The 23578-nt window shown below is 39.1% G+C and overlaps 1 protein-coding gene across 1 annotated transcript in view; it reads left to right on the top strand.

The window, feature by feature from the left end:
• PLCE1 (phospholipase C epsilon 1) overlaps positions 1-23578 on the top strand; it is an 838097-nt gene that overhangs the window by 510426 nt on the left and 304093 nt on the right. Inside the window, exons 13-19 of the mRNA XM_044055634.1 lie at positions 1282-1520; positions 1874-1935; positions 2058-2223; positions 17443-17550; positions 17644-17760; positions 17854-18012; positions 20350-20476. Coding sequence (XP_043911569.1) covers positions 1282-1520; positions 1874-1935; positions 2058-2223; positions 17443-17550; positions 17644-17760; positions 17854-18012; positions 20350-20476 — 978 coding nt within the window. The remainder of the gene's footprint in view (positions 1-1281; positions 1521-1873; positions 1936-2057; positions 2224-17442; positions 17551-17643; positions 17761-17853; positions 18013-20349; positions 20477-23578) is intronic.

The raw sequence follows: 23578 nt of genomic DNA, 5'->3' as shown, positions 1-23578 counted from the left end.
AACATTTGTGCTGCATTATTATGTTAAAGAAAGGACAGCAAAGTTACTAGAGGAGATGTTATCTGATAAGTTACCTTCCATATATGTGGTGAGAAGGCAGAACTTAGCATTGGTAGCACAGCTGCTTGTAGTAGCTAGGAATACTATATATGCATATATTGTAGATACAAACACATACATGTATGCAAAATTGCTATACATGCTAGAAGCTTTATTCATGTTTAACTTGCTAGGTGTTACCAAAGATTACTCCTTCTTCAAGCTGTACCTTTAGTTGTCTTGATACCATTCAGGCAGAATTCAGTAGTAAATAATTTATTTTCAGATGTCTCTGGTTAATTCTGCTTGTTGCTCAGGAAATGTTAGTTAACCATAACTTGTCTGTCATAGTTGTTCGGCATGTTAACTATTGGCAAATAGCTGTAGAAACGAATGCATGCCATGAGCTTAACGTGTTATCAAAATGTAGACTGGTAGTTATGATTCATCCTTCCTGGGGAAATAAGTATCTCCTCCTTCTGCATATCTGCATACAACCCACCCCACCATTCATATGTATGATATTTGTACCGTACACCAACTGCCTTTGAGACAGTCAGCATAGGCATCAGTTTCAACCCCCATTTTCCCATTATGTACATGACATTGTGAGGTATCCATCAAAAGTAACCATCACTTATAGCCATAACTTCTAGAAGTCTTCTGAATTAGTGTATGTGTGTGATAAAAAGTGAATGGAACTTCTCATATCACCAGACGGAGAAACCTTTATTAGGGGGCAGGAGTTAGTCACTGGTCTAAGGCAGTTGCGGATACTTGTTGGTAGAAAAGGAGAATTGGCTAATACATTTTTGCAATGAATATTAATTTACCACACCTTGTGAATGTGAGTAAACTGTTTGCTTATGTGTTATTTAATTTTTGCCATTTATTTTCTTTCATATATGTGTTTTAGCTGAGCTGAGTTGTCACTGTTCTGTCTCAAATATATAAATCTATTGATTGACATCTTGTTTTCCAGGATCTTTTGAAAATGCTAGTCTTGACTGTTATCTTAGATGGAGTTCTTATAATATGTTTTGTTTTAAGCCGTGTCTTGCAGCATATCAAAATTTAAAAAAAAAAGCAGATATTATTGTCTTACCTGCAAATAACTTTTACAAAATGTTTTAGATCAGAAAAACTGGTATTTCAAAATAACTAGAGAGCTCAGATAATGCATTTGTTGTAGCATCTGTTTTAGTTAACAATGCAAGTTTCATCTTCTTTACTCATACTCAGACCTGCTGACCAGGAATGTATCTGATCTCGGTCTGTTTATCCGAAGTCGGCAGCAAATGTCGGACAACCAAAGGCAGATCTCAGATGCCATTGCTGCAGCCAGTATTGTAACAAATGGGGCAGGTGTGGAGAGCACATCTTTAGGAGTACTTGGGATGGGCATCGAGCAGCTGAATTCATTCCTAGTGAACTGCCAAGGAGAGCATTACACCTACGATGAAATTCTTAGCATCATCCAGGTTTGTATGAGGCTCAGTCTGCAAACTGGTAAACTTTAGAAAGTGAAATATACCTGCACAAATGTACGCGCATAGCACTCTGTATAGTAGTCTTTCTGAAAGAAAACCAGGAGCTAGACTGAACTGATTGTGTTTTTAAGAGCCGGGTTAGACTGTCAGTCCATTTGTTCTTTACACAGAAAACTGTGCTGTTTATAAGATATTAGAAAAAATAGAAAAGTCTAGGGCATTCTGGTAAAACATCTGTTGCTTTAAGACCAAGTAAGTGGCTTATAATTTTATAGGAAATAGGGTTTATTTTAATGCTGTCATTTCTTTAAAAGTTTAATTACAGTTCTTGCTGTTTCTTACAGAGGTTTGAACCATCTGTCAGTATGCGCCAACAAGGGTTAATGTCTTTTGAGGGATTTGCAAGGTAGTTCTGCAACTTCTTCTGATTAGTGCATGCATTATCCTATCTTTCAGTATTATTTTGTGTCTGAGATGGTTCCTGTAGTTGTATTCAAAGGAAATCTCACTTTTGCTGCACTTGTTCAGGTTTCTAATGGATAAAGACAATTTTGCTTCCAAGAACGATGAATCACAGCTGGTTGTCAAGGACATGCATTATCCTCTGTCATATTACTTCATTGAATCTTCTCATAACACCTACCTCACTGGGCATCAGCTTAAGGGCGAGTCATCAGTGGAACTCTATAGCCAGGTACAGAAAAAAAATGGTTTAGAGCTTCTGCTTGTTTCATTTTTTGCTGCACTGCTCTCAGCAAATCTTACTTTTTAACTTATCTGCTCTGGAACATTTGCTGTAACCCTTTCGAGTCTTTTCATTTAGCTCAGTTTAGAGGAGATTAGTAGAGTGAATTTACAGACTGACTGTAATTAAATACAGGAAGACTCATTGCTGTTCATAAAAAATAAGATAGACATTTTATCTTGCAGTCCTAGCTATAAGCTGGCCATGCTTTCACTACAGTAGAGAAACATATCTTACTGAAGTAATAAGGTATGAGGAAGACACTGTAATGGCATAGTAGCCCATTTCAGATGCTTATAGCCCAGGACAGAGCAGAGGCTTCAGCATTACTACATGGTCATTATCCTGACATAATGTCTGCAAAGTACCTGATTAAAAGTGTGACATGGGTCTGTTTTAGCAAATGTTCCCTTTTTTAAAAGTTTAATTTAACCTGGCTTATTGCACTAAGGTAATGGCACACGTGCTGGCTAAGAATGGCTACTGTTAAGGGTGCGTGTTGTTTCAACCTGTTTCCTAATGAAAAGCAGCAAACCACAACTCATTTCAAGTCATGCTGTGCTGATAATGAGTTAAAACGTTAGCAGAGGTTATTGATGAAGAGTTGACATAGAAAAAAGCAGATTATACTGACCACCTGAGCACACAAAGACATTGGCCTGTCTATTATATGCATTACACAGAACTGAAAGGTATAACATCTGCCTATGATAAAACAAAGCCAGGTCAGGTTATATTCATTCTGTTCACACCAATCTTTTTTGTGTGCTGGTAGAGAACAGAGCAGTTGCACATGCAGTACCCACATTTTACAGAAGAAAATTAATAATTCTTCAGAGATGTATGTGTTAGAGTTGTCTTGCTAGATAAGATTATCTAAGTAAAACTGTATTGCCACAATATTTAACTGGGGAATATCTAGATAGGTGGCATGCAGCTTACTGAAAGTTGTATTACAAAATAGTGATGTGTGTTTTGTTAGGTTGTGTTTGTCTTCATTGACAAGTGTTTGCTTACAATATATGTTTGTCACGCTGCTTGCCAACATAATCTTCTTCTCTCAACAAGAAAAAGAAAACATTTTTGTAGGGCCCGGTGTTATGTCTGTCACATCCCTACAGCTTAACTCAGGTCCCTCAGCAACAGGTGCAAATATGACTCTGTCATTGTACATGTGGGTGTGAATGACCTGAGATGTACCTCCCTGGACTACATGAAAAGAGACATGGAGGAGCTCTCGGATTATGTAGCCTAAGCGGATATGACCCTAGCCCTGAGCAGCATCCTACCATAACCCAGAATGATACCACAGTACAAGCAGAAATTGATTGATTTCAATAATTGGCTAAGTTTCTGGTGTCATTCTAAGTGGATCCAGAATCTGTCTGCCTGGGATTACATGATTGACAGTCCTCAATGCTTTGCCAGAGATGGCCTGCATCTGTCATCCCTGAGCTTTCGGATACTGGCCAAGGCTCTTGCCACCCCTATAGTGCCTTTTTTAGGTGGTGTTCCAAAGACAAATTACCACCGTAACAGCTACAAACAAATGCAATCTGAGGGTCATGCTGCTCAACGCTAGAAGTCTAAATCTCAAAATGCACTCGCTTGAAGCACTCCTCAAAACGGAGAACATCGACATTTGTGCTGTAACAGGGACCTGGTTTAAAGCAGCAGAAAGCACCCCTGCACTACCAGGCTCTATAACTCATTCCACACCTTTCAGCCCCAGAAGTTGGACTGCAGCTCCAAAGGCAGTGGTGTTTCCGTATTCATAAAGAATGCGCACACCGCCAGACTGGTAGCCCAACATAATGCATCAGAGATACTTCAGGTGCAGCCAACATTGGTTAAGACAGCGTTTCAAGTCATACCCTGCTATAGGTACACAACCATATCCCAAGAATCACACTCCACATTCCTAAGCACCCTGGAGAATATTAGGGTCCAACCTAACACTCTCTTACTGGGTGACTTCAACTACCCCTGTATTAACTGGGAAAACTACTCATGTACCAATACACATGACCAATATTTCCTGGAATTCATTAATTCCAATGCCCTGGACCAGCTCTTTTTTACCCCAACTAGAGGTAGCAGCATCCTTTACCTGGTCATTACTAACATGGGCAATCGTTGCTCTACACCAATAGTTAACTCCTCCCTGGTTAGATCCGACCACAAACTAATCACATTGGAAATACACATCCCTCCCACCCCGCGCAAAGATAACCACCATGAAAAACTTCTCCAAAGCTTACTTTGGGCTCGTAAGAACAGAGTTGGCTAAGTGGCTAAAGTCACAGCACCCATGAGAATAGTTCCTTGACTGCCAAATCATACAGCAATGCACTGTACGAACACGTATACAAATGCATGGATCTCGCCATACCCAATGGAGCCAAGACGCTCTCCTCCAAAAAAAGGAAGCCAATCTGGTGGTCCCCTGCCATAAACAAACTCTACAACAGAAGGAGGAAACTAGTGAAGTGAGGTGAAGTCCCAAGAATGGAAAAACTCTCTTAACAGCCTCAACAAAAAGTTGAGATCCCTCATGAAATCCTCTAAAGCTAGCTATGAAAACAGGATTGCAGCAGATAGTAAAGACAACCACAAGGCCTTCTATAGTTATGTAAAGAATTTCCACGGCAATACCCAGATGTGCTCTGAGCTACTGTATAATGGTCTTTCGTATACCGAGCCAACAGATATTGCTACTATAATGGCCAACAGATTCAACGCCAACTTTACCCCTCCCCCAAGGACCAATCACAATACCAGTAGATTGCCAGGCACCCAGTATTGCTGCTGCACAGATTAAAACAGCATTGTCCAAGGTCAAGAATACATCTTCTATGGGACCTGACAATATCTCTGGGTGTGTTCTACATGAACTACAGAGTGAACTGGCACCTCATCTGTGTGCCATGTTCAACCACAGCCTCACCTCAGGCTTTGTCCCTACCAAATGTCGCACTGCTACAGTCATCCCTCTCCACAAAGGAGGAGCGATTACAGACCCTGAGAACTATTGCCCCATTAGCCTGATGAGTCTGATATGCAAAGCTATGGAATTGCATTATCATGGACCAAATAAACAAGGATATAGAGAATCTCCACACTCTGGATCACACATAGTTTGGTTTTGTGAAGGGTAGATCACGCTTGCTAAACTTGGTCATCTTCTCTGAGTCCGTCATCAGAGCTGTGGATGAAGGCAAGGTGGTTCGTAGAGCCTACCTTGATCTGGCCAAGGCCTTTGATACCATTCCCCACTGAGGAATGATAGAAAAACTCACTAAGCTAGGCATCAATCCATATGTCACTAGGTGGGTTGCAAACTGGCTCACAGAACCCACAGTCCAAAAGTAGCCGACTCCAAGTCAGACTGCTGACCAGTCACAAGTGGAGTCCCACAAGGTTGGGTCCTGGGTCTTCTCCTGTTTGGTATCTACTTCTCTGAAGTCCAGGCCAACACGAAGGGACTCTGGCTGACCAAGTTTGCAGACTATTGCAAGTTGGGAGCTATTATTAACTCCCTAAGTGATGCTGACATCCTACAAAAAGGCCTCACTGAGACGAACGACTGGTATCAGAACCATGGCCTTAAAGCTCAATGCCAAAAACTGTGTCGTCATCCCCTTTGGGACAAACCTGGTTCCCATGAATTACCTCATCGAGGGCAGTTCATTGAATACAGAAGGCGTTATAAGAGATCTGTGAACACAGGTTGACAGCAACCTCTCTTTTGACCACCACATTACCAGTGTGGTCAGAAAGTCCTTCTATATGGCACATCTCATTACTAAGGGTTTTGCATCCAGGAAGAAAGAGGTCATTGTCTCCCTCTACTCTTCCCTCATTGTACAATGCCCCATTTGGCATGTACCTCACTAGACACCTGCAACAACTGGAGAGGCCGCAAAAGTACCTCACAAAGAGGATCCTATGCCTTATACACTTGTCCTATATGGACAGACTCAATAAACTCCATCTATTGTTTGTCTCATATCACCTACTTAGAGGCGATCTCTGCTTGACTTATAAAGCCATGTCTGACCCAGCTCTGTTAGAAATGCTACATCTAAAGAAATCCCAATCCGTCCGCACCACATGGTCTAGAGACCTCTACCTCATTACCACAATCAACAGAACATGCTGGAGGGACAGGTTCATAACCCAGAGACTGCCCATGCTATGGAATAGACTTGCCATACATGTCAAACAGAGCACCTCACTGGCCCTCTTCAAGAGAAATCTTGATGAGTGGATAGGAAATAGAAAATTCACTCTGGGGATAACTCCATTGGCTCTACTCGACAGAGGCACTGGGAACTAAGGTCGGGTGGCACGATGCCAGGGTGATCCTATGGGCTAGGCTTGCAAAGGCTTCAGGGCCATTAGCCTAGTAAACACCTATGAACCTATTATTATATCACACCTCCCGTTGCCAATACAACTTCTAATGCTCTGCCTTCCTCACCCTATTACAGTCAGTAACTGGTGAAGTACACTGATCAGGGCAGTGACCAGCCAAAGGCTGAAGAAGTAGGGTGAGCGGAGGAATACTTCAGAGCTACAACACAGCACCTGTCCATAAGAGGCTGGGTCGGGGAAATGAGTGGATGGCTATACCACATACTGCCCCCTTTGATTGACAGGAGACAATCAACCTGCTTGGTGTTGCTAAAATTGTTAATTTGCTTCCTGACAGTCATATTAAATGTTGTAGTTGTGGTGCACTGCAGTGAAGGAAATGTGATTAAAAACAAAAAAACATAGACAGTGCATGAATATTGTTATTTTTTTATTTAGGCATACTATGAGGTGATGTCAGGAAATGTTATTTTAGATGTGAGGATATGCACGTTGCAGTTTTTTGCCAGCATCACACTGTTATAGTCTTTTCAGGTTCTCAGGCAAAAAGTACTGATTTGACCAGATGCAATGAATTTGTGCTTCTGTTTCTTTGCATTTCCTTTAAAGTGAAGATGGGTCCTCCATACGGGTACTTACTTTGGTATCCATGTGGTTTCAGTCTTTCTGGTTTGGTGAAAACATTTTGCGGATACTAACATGTACAGTTCCAGCTATCAAGTTAAGCTATTAGTCCCAAATCTTCCAGTTTCTGCTTTCTCAGGAGATGCATTGTATGTCAGGTCATGTATTTACTTATATCTTGCTTTCTGTCCGATGTGCTACCTGCTTTTTACAGGTTGATTTCTTGTGTTTTAGATAATTTAGAAGTTTAAGGGCAAAGTTTTTGGGTGTTTCAATTTGTGCAGATAGACCATTACTACAATGTACATTTCCTTTGGGAATAGGAAGCTGGCATTTATATAAGCTTGATCTGCAATGACAAGCATACCTCAAAATGTGATAAATCAGTTGTTTGTGTATCTCCAGGAGTTAAAAAGCTTGCAGATTTGCTGACAGAGCTGAACATCAGTAAACTGTAAAATAAAAGCTTATCTTTTTCTTGTGAGGGGCAGATCCCCACACTCCCCAGACAGGGGGTTAGTTTTTTGTCCCCTTTACCCCAGGCTTAATTATTTTCGCTTATAGTGCTGTTATAACTATAAGTCACCTCTAGTCTGTATGCAGTCTGTACAAATCAGGAATGATGCACAGGAAGTATCTGCATGCAGCACTGCCTCACAGATCAGAATCAGTTTTTTTGGCCATTTTTTGAATTTTGCCAAAGAATGCATCAGACATTCCGCAACACCAGATTACAGTGATGCACAAACTAGGATGTTATCCATTGTCATGTGCTTTGGCTAATAGTAAAGCATTAGTCATGTGACCCAGAAACAGCACCACAGACAGTAAGAGTGCACATTAAAACACAAGGATATTATCATCAAAGTGCTATGATATGGACCGTCAGTGCAATAGTAAAGGTTTCTGAAAATGTTTCATAGTGGTGTGTGTACCGGTCACTGTGCCTTGATTTGATGTGATTAGACTCCAATGAAATGCATACTTCAGTACCCACCTTTGTAAAATGGAATAGGGACAATTGATTGAAAACACATTTTATCAAAAACATATCTGTTTCAGTGAAGATATGTGCTGCTGTTTCTAAAGTGCAAGCTTCAAATAACATGAAAACAGATAAAAAGTTGTCTGATTTAGTGTTTTCAGTGACTTAGCCTGCACAAAGAACAGTTGTGTATCCTATGTGCTATGGCTCATTTTAAAACATTTCACATTTCTTTTTTGCAGAAACTGAATATTTTGCTGAGAAATTGATCTTGGCAGTATAAAGTGGTTTTCTTTGAGGTAGCATCTTTATATCTTTAATTATAACAACACTACAAGAAAGGGGAAAAAAATCTCTTTACATCAATTGTGCCTTAGTGTGTAGCCACATAAATTTATGGATATGCAGCAGAAAATGGCATAATTTGCATGCAACCATTCTGTTAGAGGTAGGCGCAGCTCACAGAGGATTTGATATGCCAAACATGCTTTCCTCCCTGATTTTCAGTAGTTCAGGTTTAGTTATTTATCTGCGAGGTCTGACACGTCCACACATTGTTATGCACCCATGGCCAGGGTGACGATCAGTTATACATGTTTATTTATTGTTTAACTATATAAATTAAGTAATCTACGAGAACTCTTTTGTGCCACAACTCAAGTAAAATCATGTATTTAAGTGGTATATTGCAAGCATGTGCAAACAGCATTGTAGATTACTGTCAGATTTTGACACATTGAATAGTAAATCAATCAGCACAATTTATGCATGTGTGGTAACGATGCAAGTTCCTGTCAAATGCTGAGTAATCAGTAACAAGTCAGTCATCTCCCTTTGTATTTGCCACAGAAAAGGGAAAAAGACAAGCAGATGTCAAATTTGGATAGATTAGCTAAGACATTTAGAGGATTAGATAACTTGGATGAACTAGTTAACACTAATATAATCAAAAGGTGTACTAGATCTGCGGATGAACACAGGATAAGGACATATCAAACAGAGGCATAATTAAAAATGTTAGAGAAATTGAGAAGACTTTGAAATACCATAATATTTCTAAAACAAACATAATACAAGACTGTATAAAAATAGTTACAGTATTAATACAAGCATAATAAAGAAGCAGAAACTTTTCAAAGAACCGGAATAAAACATAGTTCCTCCTGGATGGAAAGGATGCCAGAGAGAGACATTAAGCAATGGTGAAGTCACAAGTAGGTGGAGAGAGGAAAGGGGGGGGCAGAAAAAGGGAAAACAAGAATGAGACTAGTTTTAGGATGTTGTTTTTATGAAGAAAGGTAAGGCTAGAGGGCAAAAGGAGTTTCATGCTGCAGACAAATGTTGCACTTGGCCTGTATTGTTAAGTGTAGAAACAATTTGCTTCTACAGAAAAGGATGGGATTGTGTATATCTCATTTCAGAAGGGAAGGAATCCCATTGGCAGGTCCTGTTGTAGAGAAGGTTCTCTCACAGTCTTAATGTGTTTTCTAAGTGGATAGATTAGAAGCCACGTTGGCAGTGTACTTTAGACCATGTCAAAGGGTTCTTATATCAGAGTCGCTGCGAAAAGTGGAGGAACAATGGTGAATGGCCTGAATATGGTCACCTTTAGTGCTAAGGCCATTCTTTCCTTGACAGTTTGTTCTACAGAGGATGATACAGCAGGGTCTAAATTGAGAAGTTAGTAAAGCAAAATGGCATGTTTTGTTTACTAGCACTCGAAGAACATGGCATTTCCAAAAGTCCGAATGTTTTCAAGTTTTGCTCTTGTTGATTTTATTGCGTTTCAGAATTCGTGAACCTTATTTAATATTGGTGTATGCCATATAGGTGCAAGAGCAAAATCCTTTGGCATACTAGAGGAAAGTGTGAGTTGCCAGTTATGACTTGAAGGATATGACTAGTCCTAAAAATTGAGACCAACGAATGTGGTTATTGTATCAGATCAGCAGTTCACAAGGTCATATGCGTTGTTGTTGTCCATAAAAATATCCTCATTAAGTGTGCCTTCATTCATGCCTTTAAACTACTGATCATTTAGAAGCCTAACAGTAGACATAGTACTTCATGCTTTTTTATATGCATTCCGTGTTTTGATAGGTGATATTTTTTAAGTATTTTAGCCAGAATGGGTAGTAAGGAGTGGGTCTAAATTGGGAAGTAAGGCTAAGGTTGGTATTTTTAGGGTTAGGAATTGTGATAGCATATTTTCCAAGGGCATGGAATAACAGAATATTAAAATAAAGTATTGTTATAAAGATAGGTAGATTTTTTTTAACAGATTGTTGATATATTTTAGGAATTTAGTGTATGGATTACCAGAAACAGGGGACCCAAAGCTGAGCATCTTAGAAAATAGTTTTCAGATTTCAGCCTACGTTTAGTGATATAAATGGAAAGGTGAAGTAAATGAGTTTGGAGATGATAATGATCATAAAGAGTGGCGGATTGTACATCAGCTGAGAAACAGCTTCCTTCATTTAGGAGGTAAGCATGAGTTAGTTCATATTTAAAGAGATAGGGGATTTTCTTTTCCAGTCTAGTTATTTTATTTTTCTATACATAACTGTGTTAGATTTGAGATCCCCTGCCTTCAGTTGGATAGTCATCCCAGTATCCAGTGGGCCTACCAGCTGCTCTAGGCCCCTCCTGGACTAATACCATTTTTCTGACAGAATCAGTGTGGATCCTAAGGACATCTCTGGGGATCACACTGTCAATATTTCAGACTGAAGTTTTTTTCTGTTATTCTCTCCCAGAGATCCCCCTCCCTTGGTGACTATGGTTACATCCATAAGAATGGCAGTGCAATGGGGGATACTACAGCATATCCCCCTGCCCCTTCAGCAGCTCAGCCATATCCACCCACCATCTCTTGACACCATATCTTCCACTGCACAGTGTCCCCAGTCTCCAGTACGAATCAGCAAGGGAGATGCCCACATCACCACCACTGCCCTGGGATCATAACACCATCCCTTCCTGCTGCATCAGTTGGCCTAGCCATTAACTGAACCTGGGTCATCTGGTCCATACTCAGGGCTTTATCCCTCTATGCAACAGATACCTGTTCCTATTTTTGGTGATTGAAGAGGAGCAGTTTATTTTCTTTCTAAGAGATTCCCACATAGATGAAGAAGGCAAACATTTTAACCACCCAGCAGTGTTATACAGTTCTTTTGATTACCCTTTGATTTTGGAATAGAGAGAGAGAGTCAGGGAATCAGTAATGAATAATATGGGGGGTTAGCATTGCATGACAAGTCTGCTGTTGACATCTAAGTGAATTTTGCATACCATGTAGTTTGGATCAAAAAGATTAGGGCACAAAAAATAGCTTAGGGTACACGTAGGTGTCTACTGCCTCAAAATGAAGCTGTTTTTAATTAGTAATATTGCTACCCCACCATTTAGGGAAGAACAGCAAGACCCCCATTGGATATGTGTGTGTGTGTGTGTGTGTGTGTGTGTGTGTGTGTGTGTGTGTGTGTGTGTGTGTGTGCGCGCGTGTACATGTGTTTTAACCAACATTCAAGTTTATTAGGTTTTATATTATTATATGGTACATTAAATTAGCATGCCACAGACAGACTATTAGGACCAGGGTTAAGGTGGATATCACCTCACCTCAGGCTATGTGCCCACTGAATGGCGCACAGCGATGGTTATCCCACTCCACAAAGTGGGAACCACCACAGACCCTGGAAACTACTGCCCCATTAGCCTAACGAGCCTTGGTCTGCAAGGCTATGGAACGTATCATCATGGAACTTATAAACAATGACATTGGTAATCTCCAAATTCAGGACCCCACCCAGTTCGGGTTTGTAAAAGGCAGATCATGTCACAGTCTCCTAAACCTGATAGACTTCTTTGAAGCAATCACCAAAGCCGTAGATGAGGGTAAGGTGGTTCATACAGCCTATCTAGATCTCTCCAAGGCTTTCGACACCATCCCCCACTCTGGAATTATAGATAAACTCACTAATCTAGGTATAAATCCCTATGTCACAAAATGGGTTGCCAACTGGCTCACTGACAGAACCCACACTGTGAAAATAGCAGACTCCAAATTTAATAGACCAGTGACAAGTGGAGTACCACAGGGTTCACTCCTGGGTCCACTCCTGTTTGATATCTACTTCTCTGAAGTACAGGCTAACACAGAAGGTCTTTGGCTAACGAAGTTCGCAGGTGACTGCAAACGAGGAGCTATAATCAAAACTCCAAAAGATGTGGACATCCTACAAAAGGGCCTCGCTGAGACAGATGCCTGGTGTCAAAACCATGGCCTCAAGCTCAATGCCAAAAAGTGCCCATTTGGGAAAAACTCTGTACCCATGAACTACCACATAGGCGGTAGTCTACTTAACACTGAAAGTGTGATGAGACCTTGGGACACAGGTGAACAGTAGTCTCTCCTTTGATAAGCACATCACCACAGTAGTAAGGAAATCCTTCTACGTGGCACACCTCATCACAAAAGGTTTCTCATCCAGGAAAAAAAGAGGTCATTGTTCCCCTCTACTCGTCACTCATTAGACCCATTATAGAGTACAATGAGCCTTTTGGTATGTACCTCACAAGACATCTACAACAACTGGAAAGGCTGCAGAAATACCTCACAAAGAGGATTACCATCCTCAAAAAGATGCCCTACGCAGACCGTCTCAAAAAACTGCAGCTTTACTCCATCTCATATCGCCTACTCACAGGCGATCTCTGCCTAACACACAAAGCTATGTCAAACCCAGAGCTTTTAGACATGCTCCACTTAAAGAAATCCCAATCCTTACGAGCTACACGCTCTAGGGACCTAAACCTTGTTACCACAATAAACAGAACATGCTGGAGGGATAGATTCCTGTCCCAGAGACTTCCCATACTGTGGAGCCAACTACCTATCTATATCAAACAAAGCTCCTCTTCAAGAAAAATCTTGATGATTGGATGGGAGATAGGAAATTCACCCCGGGGATCACTTCTGTGGCTCTACTCGACAGTGGCACAGGAAAATAATTTTCGTGCGTGGCGAAAGCCAGGGTACCTTTTCACTAGGCTTATATAGGCCCTAGGGCCAATAGCCTAGTACCTACCTATGAACCGGAGTGCAGAATTTAAAGCAAATAGTATTCTCAGCATTCTAATCATTTCTTTGCATTACCACTTAATAGCATGAATGATGTGGATGTTTGTATTAAAGGTAAAAAAACAAGTATAAAAGGAAAGAATATGTTAAGGTATGTTTACACAGAGATTTATGTTTGAATGTCAGAGGAAGTAAGAAGTACTGGCAAAGAAAAGGGTGTTTTGGGGGAGTAATGTTCAAGAAGGGTAAGTTAGTGCAAGTGATATATAATGAAGATATGTTGTCATTTAAGGAGCTGAGAGATTGTATGAGAGTCGAAAGAGGGAGAAGGAGCAGACATGGAAGAAAGGATGCTAGGTTTATGGGAGAAGGAGCAGACATGGAAGAAAGAATGCTGGGTTTATGGGAAAAAGAGCAGACACTGAAGGAAGGTGCTGGGTTTAATAGTATAGCAGTAATAGAATGAGGATGAGTGAAAGTAACACGCTTATAAATGTAGTGCTGGATGCAGTTACTATATGTGACACAGTGCATGAAAAAAAGATCTGTGATGAGTTAACCGTGCCAGCAAAGATATTAGTGAATTAGAAGTATTAGAAAGGGAATAGAAGATGGCATACGGCCAGTGCTTTAATTTGAGAAGAGGGGTTAATAAATACTGGGAAGAAGTCATAGGTCGAGGTTTGCAGAGGGGGCTGGAGTGTCATGCACTATGAAGAAAGAAAAGAATGTTGAGAGGGTGGTGAGTTGTAGACAGATGGGGAATGAAATAGGTCCTAGTATAAAACTGCAATATTGAGTGGTTGGGGTGGGGATGAGTGATATTAGGGCCCTACCCAAGGTCTCAAGGAGAGAAGCCAGTCATAACACTGAAGACAGAAGAGTAACTTTGTAATGCAGAATTAGGAATACAGCTTAATATGTCATTTTCATAAAGCTTTTCTAAACCATGTCTGAACCTGTGTCTTAGTTATGTTTTAATACAAATGTGAGAATTACACACTATGTACATGCAGCAGTGTTCATTAATTCGTTCAGTTGCTTTTACCTGTCCACAGGTAGTTTTTATTACCTCAGCAACAGACAGGTATAATCAAACTAGTAAGGAAAGTAACCTGAACATTCAGTTAATAGTTGTGTATGAAGATACAGGGCAAAGATGTAAGACAGAAAACAATTAAAATTTACAGCTTGCTTTTAAATTATAAGACAGTTAGACATGATTTTGAGCAATGCTTTGCCCGTGGTACTAAGTAAAGAAATGCACAGAAAAATTGCAGAAGACACTGTTACTGTTCAAAACAATGTTCCTTGATCGGCCCACTTTTCCTTAGTAATGAACAACTCGCACTATAATAAAATTCAGTGAGTGGCAAATATAATGACTACATTGGTCACTCCATTAACATTTCAGTCAGCTTAGTGATGCAAAAGTGAAAAGCAAATACACACGCACAAATTAAGGAAGTATAAATTGTAACAAGTCATTACACATACTGTTCATCTTGCAAAACACTGGTTTTATCATTTGAGATTCTGTACCATATATATATTTTTTTATTATAACCCAAATGACCTGATGGAATGGACAGTGTAATGTGTTTTTGTTTTTTGCTTAAGCTGTTTTTCACATAATGCAGTCAATTGTCCTCAAAACATGAGATTATTATACCCTACCCTCTCATGCAATATCTTCTTTTGAGTTACTTTTCATGGCAAAACTCAGTATATTGCTATCTGTAAGAACCTCTGAGCAGAGCTTTTGAAAGTTTCTTTCAGTGACACTGTTGGGAAGCCCTAGTCATTGTCTCAGCCCAAAATGACAAGTGTTGCAGTGTCAAATCAGGAAGGTCACAAGTTGCCTGTAGCTGAGATTTCACTAGTTTGTGACTGCCTAAGATAAGCATTGATTAAGTTGTGAACTTGAAGAATCGAGAGAAAGTGAGTTCAGCTTTTTTTCACAACTTATCCCCTTCTACAACCTATGCAACCTTAGGGAGTGCTTGTCCCAATATTGACGTCCTGCAGAAAAAAAATGCATTTGTATTTTTAGGAACTCAGGAACATTCCTGTGTTGAGACTGTGGCATCCAAAGGCTTTAGACATTTTAGTTGAGATTAAGCTCATGTCTTCCAAATGACACACAATTACTCATAACAGTGTTTAAATTAGATTTTTTGAAAAAGAGTAGAAATCATGCAGCTCTGTATTCAGTCTCTTTTTTTTCTTTGGTATCAGGTTTGTTTACTCCTAGACTAAGTAGAAAAAGAGCTGTAATTTCATAAAGGCAAAATAGATTGATGCTCCCCCCAAAGGGAGGTAGAGAAGGCATATGTAAATGACAGTACATGCCATTGGTCTCAACTTGTTTACTCATGAATTATGGACAAAGCCAAAATTAATGATGGGGCAAAGGAACAGAATCGAAGATCTTTTGTTTTAAATATTACTGTAATTACCTTAAACAGTTAATAGAAAAGCAGGTTTTGTATCAACATGCTTTTTCCTGAAAAATACAATGACTGAAACTTTAATATCTGGCATTAACTTGCTCCAGTCTTCAGTGACTTACCAGAAAAAATGTAAAGGACAGGACAAAAATGTAAGCCAAAATCTGAGATATTCTGCATAGTCAGGGAAAGTTGAGAGCTCAGATACTCTGTAAAGTAATTGCAATTTCCTATCCCTAGAGACTGAATAGGTCTGTAATCCTGTTGGGGTAAAACTGACAGATTACAAATGGTTTGCTGTGTCAGCTTTTCCTGGAGAAAAAAAATTGAAATCTATGGAGTAAGAATATGCAAGAGCCAGGGAAATAAATTCCTAAAGACATTTCATTCAGTCCCAGCATGTGCACCAGGGAGGGCAATATAACACAAATTCCATGGCGGGATGGGGTGAAATAAACTTGAAATGTAAGTAGTAAAATGATGCAAGAGCCAGGTAAACAAACTCCTAAAGAAATACCATGAGTTTTCATTCACTCCCAACATGCACCAGAAATGCTAAATAAGCAAATCTCATTGGGGGGGCGCAGACCTAAGTCATACTATTTTATATGTGGCAGTACATTATTTGTTTATTTTTTAATGATAATGTAATCTGTGGATTAGGAAATGTTATGCTTTTCCTTTAAATTGTGTTTTAACACAGGCATGCATGCAGTCATTCATTACACAGTATTTCAAAAAGACAGATTAACTTTGTCCCAGAACTGAATATCATAAATAGCCATATTCATTGATTCATTCAGTCACTCTGTCATTTTGTTGAAACTACACCAGTCTTATTTTGCACTATTACTGTCTATCAACAAGTTATGTTTTATTAATCCAGCAGAAAAAAATAATTTGCTGTACAGATGTAGGCAGGACAGTGCACTATCACAGATAAAATAGACTGAATGTGTGCAGTCATTGTGTATGCACAAGTAATGTATCAGGATGCAGACAATGGTTGTAAAGGCAGAGTTAGTAAAATATGCAAACTGAGGCTGTTGTACAACTTTTGATTTTTTTCAATTCAGTGTTTAGCGTTAGATTTATGTAAAGCACTGAAGTCAAACTGAAGTTGGTGTACTGCAAATTATTGTAGATGGTGAGGAAAGTATATGGCTGGGGTGCCAGTGCATTATGTTGGTATAATGTAAGCACACTACTGTTGTGCTAGATGTTACTTCTGATTCTTTTTAATTTTCTAGTCATCGTAGTCTGTACTTGAATTAACACAGATGCATGTACCCACACAAATGCACACAAACCTCAGCATGCACATCAGCAGTTTTGCCAAACACACCATTACAACACGTCAGCTATATTTCTCACAGGTGCAGCCTCTGTGCCCTCATTGTTTTACATTTTTAAAATTATACAAATTTTCACTGTCCCAAGAGTAAATATTTTAAAAAACACATTGCAAATGTACATGAATGATTCCAATTCTTGTTAGATAATACGAGGCAATGTGCCATCTGTGGTGAATTATAAGGGTGTGATTTAAGTTTTATTCCTGTATTACAGATCTTTAGTTGTTACACTGGGAGGTTTTGGCATCCTTTCTGTTTAATAAAAATGTGTTTTGTCTGTTGTTGCAGGTCCTTTTACAAGGCTGTAGAAGTGTGGAATTAGACTGCTGGGATGGGGAAGATGGCATGCCAGTCATCTATCATGGTCATACTCTTACAACAAGAATTCCCTTCAAGGTACACAGCTACCATCGTCTTTCTCTTACTGTAAGCGGCTGTTTTGTGTGCCTCTGATTTGCAGTAAAACTGTTTCCTCTGTTACTTTTGCAGGATGTGGTTGAAGCTATTGACCGCAGTGCATTTATCAATTCTGACATGCCTGTCATCTTGTCTATAGAGAACCACTGTTCACTGCCTCAGCAACGTAAAATGTCTGAAATTTTTAAGGTGACTTCAACCTAATTGTCAGACAAGTAAATTTAACACACGCAGTTTTAGCATTTTGCTTTCTTTAGTAAAACCCTCCTTCCTGTTTTCCAGAATGTATTTGGAGACAAACTGGTCACTAAATTTTTATTTGAAAGTGACTTCTCTGATGATCCAATGCTCCCATCACCATGGCAACTTCAAAGAAAAATCTTGTTGAAAAATAAGAAACTTAAAGCACATCATACTCCAGTGGATATACTAAAGCAAAAAGTAAGAAAATAATAAAATAACTGTCTGTGGCATTTTATTTGTATTAGTATCTAACTACTCACATTGTGGCCACGTTTTAGAGTTACAGTGTTGTTTTTATTGTTTTATGTTGTTATCGTGAATAAAAGTCACTTGTAAAAACCACTGTGCAAGCATTCATCACGTAAACTGACTTCACTTTTACATTGTATCCTTTTGTTTCGGCAGGTTCTATTTAAAAGAAAACTATAAGAAATGCAGAATATTTGAGAAAAATCCTTGAAACTACTTCAGAAATATAAATGTATTAAACACTACTTAACATTAAAACCTGAAAGTAGTCCCACTATGTAATGCAATTCTGAGAGTGACTCCTACACCACACTAAAAATGTGCAGCAGACTCTTCAGTTTTGATGTAGCGTCACACAAATTTCCTCTGATCCAAGCTTAGTAACTAATGTTTTAGATATTTCACCAGTCTGCAGAAATGTATCTGATACCCAGAAGCACTGATACCCATTCAGTGAGAAAACCAGTCCACAAAATGTCCAAAGGAAGCACCGGGTACTCTGGTTCACCCTTCTCAAACATGCCCTCGATGACTGATTTTTTTTTTTTGTCAAATATAATGTCGGTCATTTGTAGAAGATACCACTCCTCAACTTTTTTTGATCTTCATTTCAGTGGTCACCACTCGTTGGTCTCATTTGCAAGGCAGACCACTTGTTCTTTCAGCTATTTTTTTGTTTTCTTTTCATAGAAAGAAGATTTTGCTCTTTTCCTCACTCAATCCTTGTTGCAGCCTTATACCTCATCTCCTCTTCCCATTTAATAGCACAGAGTCATGTTACTTCTGTTTAGTTGATTCTGAGAAGTCTACCCTTCTGTAGTCCCAGATTTCTGTCTTGCGGCACATCCCAGCAGTACTGCGTGACAGATGATCCTGACAGTGACATAATCACTTCCACCAGTGACTCTGTCATTTTTGATCGCGGTCACGTCATCTGCTAAAAAAATAAAGCCTCCATTAATTAATTTGCCCTGATTTGCTTAGCTTACTTTTTAGCAGTTTTGGTTCAGCAGTCCTACATCTGATGGCCTGAAATACAAAACCTATAATTAGAAGTTCATTTCTAAGTGTCCAGCAGCAAGGCCACAACTCAATCTACCTTTCTTTTTTTGTCCATTGTCACTAACCTCTTCCTCATTGCACTATTGTGTCCTATGGGAAACACACTAGCACCTCCACTCCACTTCCTGTGCTCGTTTTTTTATGCATGCTAAATTTAGATTTCACCATGCCAATTTTCTTAACATTATTAACTGATGCCATCATGGCTGCAGTGTCAGCACAGGCATTCTCCACTGTAAAGGTTTTGTCTTTACTTACCACTTCTTTCTTTCTTTCCTCTCTTAATTCACCCATGTTATCTTTTTTGTTCCTCCTATCCTTATGCTTTTCTGCCACCCCAACACTCTCACACTAATCCCCCTTCCTTTCATCAACTTAAATACATTCTTGTTAAAGCTCATGTTTCCTTTTGTGTGAATCTGTATACATATGAACAGTTTGCTAATATCATTTTTTAACACAAGACTAGTACGGATTTTCCAGTTCAAAGTTTGACATAGAGTGATGTTTGTTGTACTATAACTGTGATATCATTTGTGAAGAAATTGCACTTTTGATATCAGAAGTTTTCAGATATATAGTTTTTGCCATTTAACAGAGGCTATACATGTATCGTAAGTTAAAATAAATAACATAGCAACATCAGAAGCAAGTGATTGACCACGCAAGTCAGAATGCTGAATGAATATGAGTGAAAGTAAGATCAGAGGATAATTTTCCAAACAGGTGCATAATGTATTTTACTAATTTAGCAAACTTTCTTTTTATACATTTCATTGAACTGTCTCTATTTCACTCAGTCGTAACAGTTAATTTGTACAAGGATATTGCAGTTTGTTTTAATATTCTAGGGTGTATGTCTGTGTGCGTGTGTGATGTTTACCTTAGGATTATGTGTGCATACACCAGGAATTGGGAATCCATTTTTTCAGCTTGCAGTTTGCAGGGAGCTCTGGCATACTGTTGCATTATTAAAATAAACATTACAGTTGTTAATTGCTTGCCATTTTAATTTGTCTTAAAGTTGTCATATAAATTGCCCTTTTGTAGCTGAAACAGTTTTTCAATCTGACAAGTCAAACTAGATAAAAGAAGATCATTAGCAGATAATGTAATTTATTGTGCCAGTCTAGAAAATGATGAAAAACAGAGACATTGTTTGTATTATTTGTGTTAAACTGTGTTAGCAGACATTTTTTTAAGTATTGATTAATGTTCTTTTAGGCACATCAGCTGGCTAACATGCAAGCCCAGGCTAGCAATGGTAGTCCAATGTCTAACACTGCTGCTAACGAAGATGAGGAAGATGAAGAAGATGATTATGATTACGACTATGAATCTCTCTCTGATGGTATGAAATCCCAGCCTGTTTTGCACATTTTAGTGAAATATGTAGTCATTCTGTTTGACAGCATGCCTGCTATAAATACATTCAGTGGTTCCATGTATAATAAAATTGTATAAATATACCGTATTTGTTTAGGCAAGGATGTGTATAGACCCAGGAACCCCAAACTGCGCATCGTGGGAGACGTGTACCCCACCTTATGAATGAGAGAGTATCTTTAGTAAGAATTAGGTAGATAAGCACACAGCTAATGCTGCTGAATGTTAACATTTTATTTTAAAGGATCTCTTCTGTCATCAGGCTCTTTATGTTAAGTGTTTTATATAAGAAAAATCCCTTTGTGGCAAAAGAAAGACATTGGATAGTAAAATGTCAGCCAGCATATGACCTTGTTCTTCTAGCTTGCAAGCAGGTAAAGATAAACCTAAGCAAAGTGAGCAATGAAAAATGCTTTGTTTTTCTCATTTTAGTGAAATATGTAGTCATTCTCTTTGACAGCATGCCTGCTATAAATACATGCATTGGTTCCATCATTTCAGCAGTCATTTAATCAGAACTAAGAGGGAGCAAACTTTTTTGGATAATATACAACAGATGGCAGGGCATTTTGAAGGCGCTATGCCCAGGCACCAAATGTTAAATATTATTTTCTCCAGATGTGGGGGAAAATGCAGTAAGGGTCGAAAAAGGAATTCACTGACCTTCATGTGAGATTAAAAGTATGTCAAAATAATGGTATGGGGAATGCCATTTCAGCAGACAAAATTTGAAATGTAAGATGACACCTGCAGCCAAAGTATATAGATGAACCCTGCTAGGTTTTGTGGCTGATAACTGAATATACAATACAGACCATAAAACAAGGTAGCTGAAGGAGTAAAGGAAACCCTTACATTTTTCCCCTCCAGTCAAAGTGTGATAATCTCAGAACTGTTTATATTACGTCAATGGGGGTTCACAGGAAACAATCTAGTTTTCTATCTTTGGCCATCTTGTTTCAGTCTGTACTATTTTATTTTTTTATGTAACATAGGTGTGACATGTTCACTTATATTCATGTATTTTGGGGTTTTAGAAACGTAAGTCTTATTTGGTCTGAACTCCTCCATTCTGGTTTGTTAAAGCTTGTTTAGAGCTAAACTGTATGATAACTGGTGAGCTTGAGTCCTGCTCTGTTCTGTTTTGCCCTTGAGTGAACATAAACCAGCACTTATTTTCCTTGTAGCACACAGTGTATCATAAAACTGTTAATCATGTGGTATTGTGTGTGTTAAAAAGGGCAACCAGTTTATGTTGCCCTTAAATATTTTTACAACATTTTTGAGTCTGTTTATACGGTGCACTTCTAGACTTGTCTAGTAATTACCCACCAGTCTGTGATATTTAGCTGTGTTTTTGGCTATATATATATATATATATATATATATATATATATATATATATCTGGCACTGATGCCTTATGTTAAATCAGCATCATTGATGAGTCACTATTACAAAATTCTGCTGTTACTATAGTGAAAGTAAAAAAACACTTGGAATTGGTCACTGAATAGATTTGGTAAGTTAAATGAACAGCAGAGGTATATAATGCAGTCATTCAAAGAAAGGGTATAGGCCATGAAAGCTGAAAGTCATAAGGGAAAATGAAGTAAGAGCATTATGGTGGCACAGTATGTAATGCATCACACTACTCACTATGAAGTCTAGTGTATAGTATATGTTAAAAAGACATTTGGCTCAGGAATTCAGAAATCTACAGGGATGCCCCCCATTGGCAGAAATTGCACTTGGCAATGATGTAACGATGGTCCTACAAAGTTTGTGTAAGTGGCATCTTCTGCAAGGGCATTGCTGCTTGAGAAGAGGTCTTAAGGAGACACTGATTAAAGTTAGTGAAGCAAGACAATGCTTGTGTGCATTTGTTTCCCTCTGTGGTACCTTTAATGTGTGTCTCTCTAATGGGGAAAGGAGCAGAATATCCAGAGGGCCAGAAATTCAGAAGAAGCAGAAGGTCTTGGGAAGCTAGGAGATTGTTGCAAAGCTTGAAAGAACTTCAGGCTGCACGTACCTGTCTTCTCTGACTAGTATGTAGTTACAGTGTAGTAAGGTTCCCTATTGAAATGTCAGCACTCGTAAGGCTGAGTGCCAACACACTAAAAAAAAAAGACTGGAAATGCAGGAGAAGAGTGCATCTTGAACACTTCTCTTCTCCATTAAACTTTTTTTTTTTTTTTTTTTTGCAATGGGCAAGCCCCCCTGCCTCCCCCAATGTGGCCAATAAGCCCCTAACCCCCCAAACATATGAGTACCAATGTCAGATTCCCATACCCATAGCTAGCTTAAGGCAACAGCAAACACTGCAGTTGCTAGGACCCCCAGCCACTGCAAGTTATGTCATCTTGATATTTTACAACTTATCTATTAAAAAGTAAGAGCTAGTACAGCCATCTTCTGTACTAATAAACCAGGTGGGTAATAATAACTTTTATATCTGATGTTATCCATTTCATTATTCCTTACGACTGGGTCTTGGATCTGACATCAGATCCAATGTGGCAGTACGCAAGACATAGATCCAAGGCTCGAGCTCCTTCCTCTCCATAATCCCCTTCTGCACTCTAACTCTCAGATCTTGCTTGCTGCATACACAGAGATGTGATTCTTGGCTTGGAGCTGCTTTGCTAGAGCTTTGGTGATTTTCTCAGGTAAGTGATTTTCTTTCTGTGTCAGGATTAAGTAGTCTTCTCCCTTCTGTCCTCCCCTGCCTTTTTCTACTTTGTCTCTGGTGTTAGGGTGTTTTGATAATCCCTCCATTTTCTCTAGGTGGTGCTCGGCTCCTTTTTTGTCTTGTTTCTTAACTGACTGGCTTTCTTTCTTCTTCTTTCTTTTTTGCTGTGGTAGAGGATTTTGTGTCCTGTTATCTTGTGTTTTGGTATTTGAGTGTGTTTGTGTGTCTTCTGGCCTTTAGGTATGTCTGAGAAAGACAAACCTATGGAGTTCAGAAGGTGCTCTTCTTGTGGGCATAAGCTGCCTAATTCTGATGCCCACAAGAAGTGTGTCTATCATTTGGGTGCTGACCACCTCGAGGCTGATTGCTCTGTCTGT

Source organism: Protopterus annectens, chromosome 14.part0, assembly GCF_019279795.1.
Source record: "Protopterus annectens isolate FY-2018-M chromosome 14.part0, PAN1.0, whole genome shotgun sequence".
Classification (NCBI taxonomy): domain Eukaryota; kingdom Metazoa; phylum Chordata; order Ceratodontiformes; family Protopteridae; genus Protopterus; species Protopterus annectens.
This window is presented reverse-complemented; position numbering and strand designations above follow the sequence as displayed.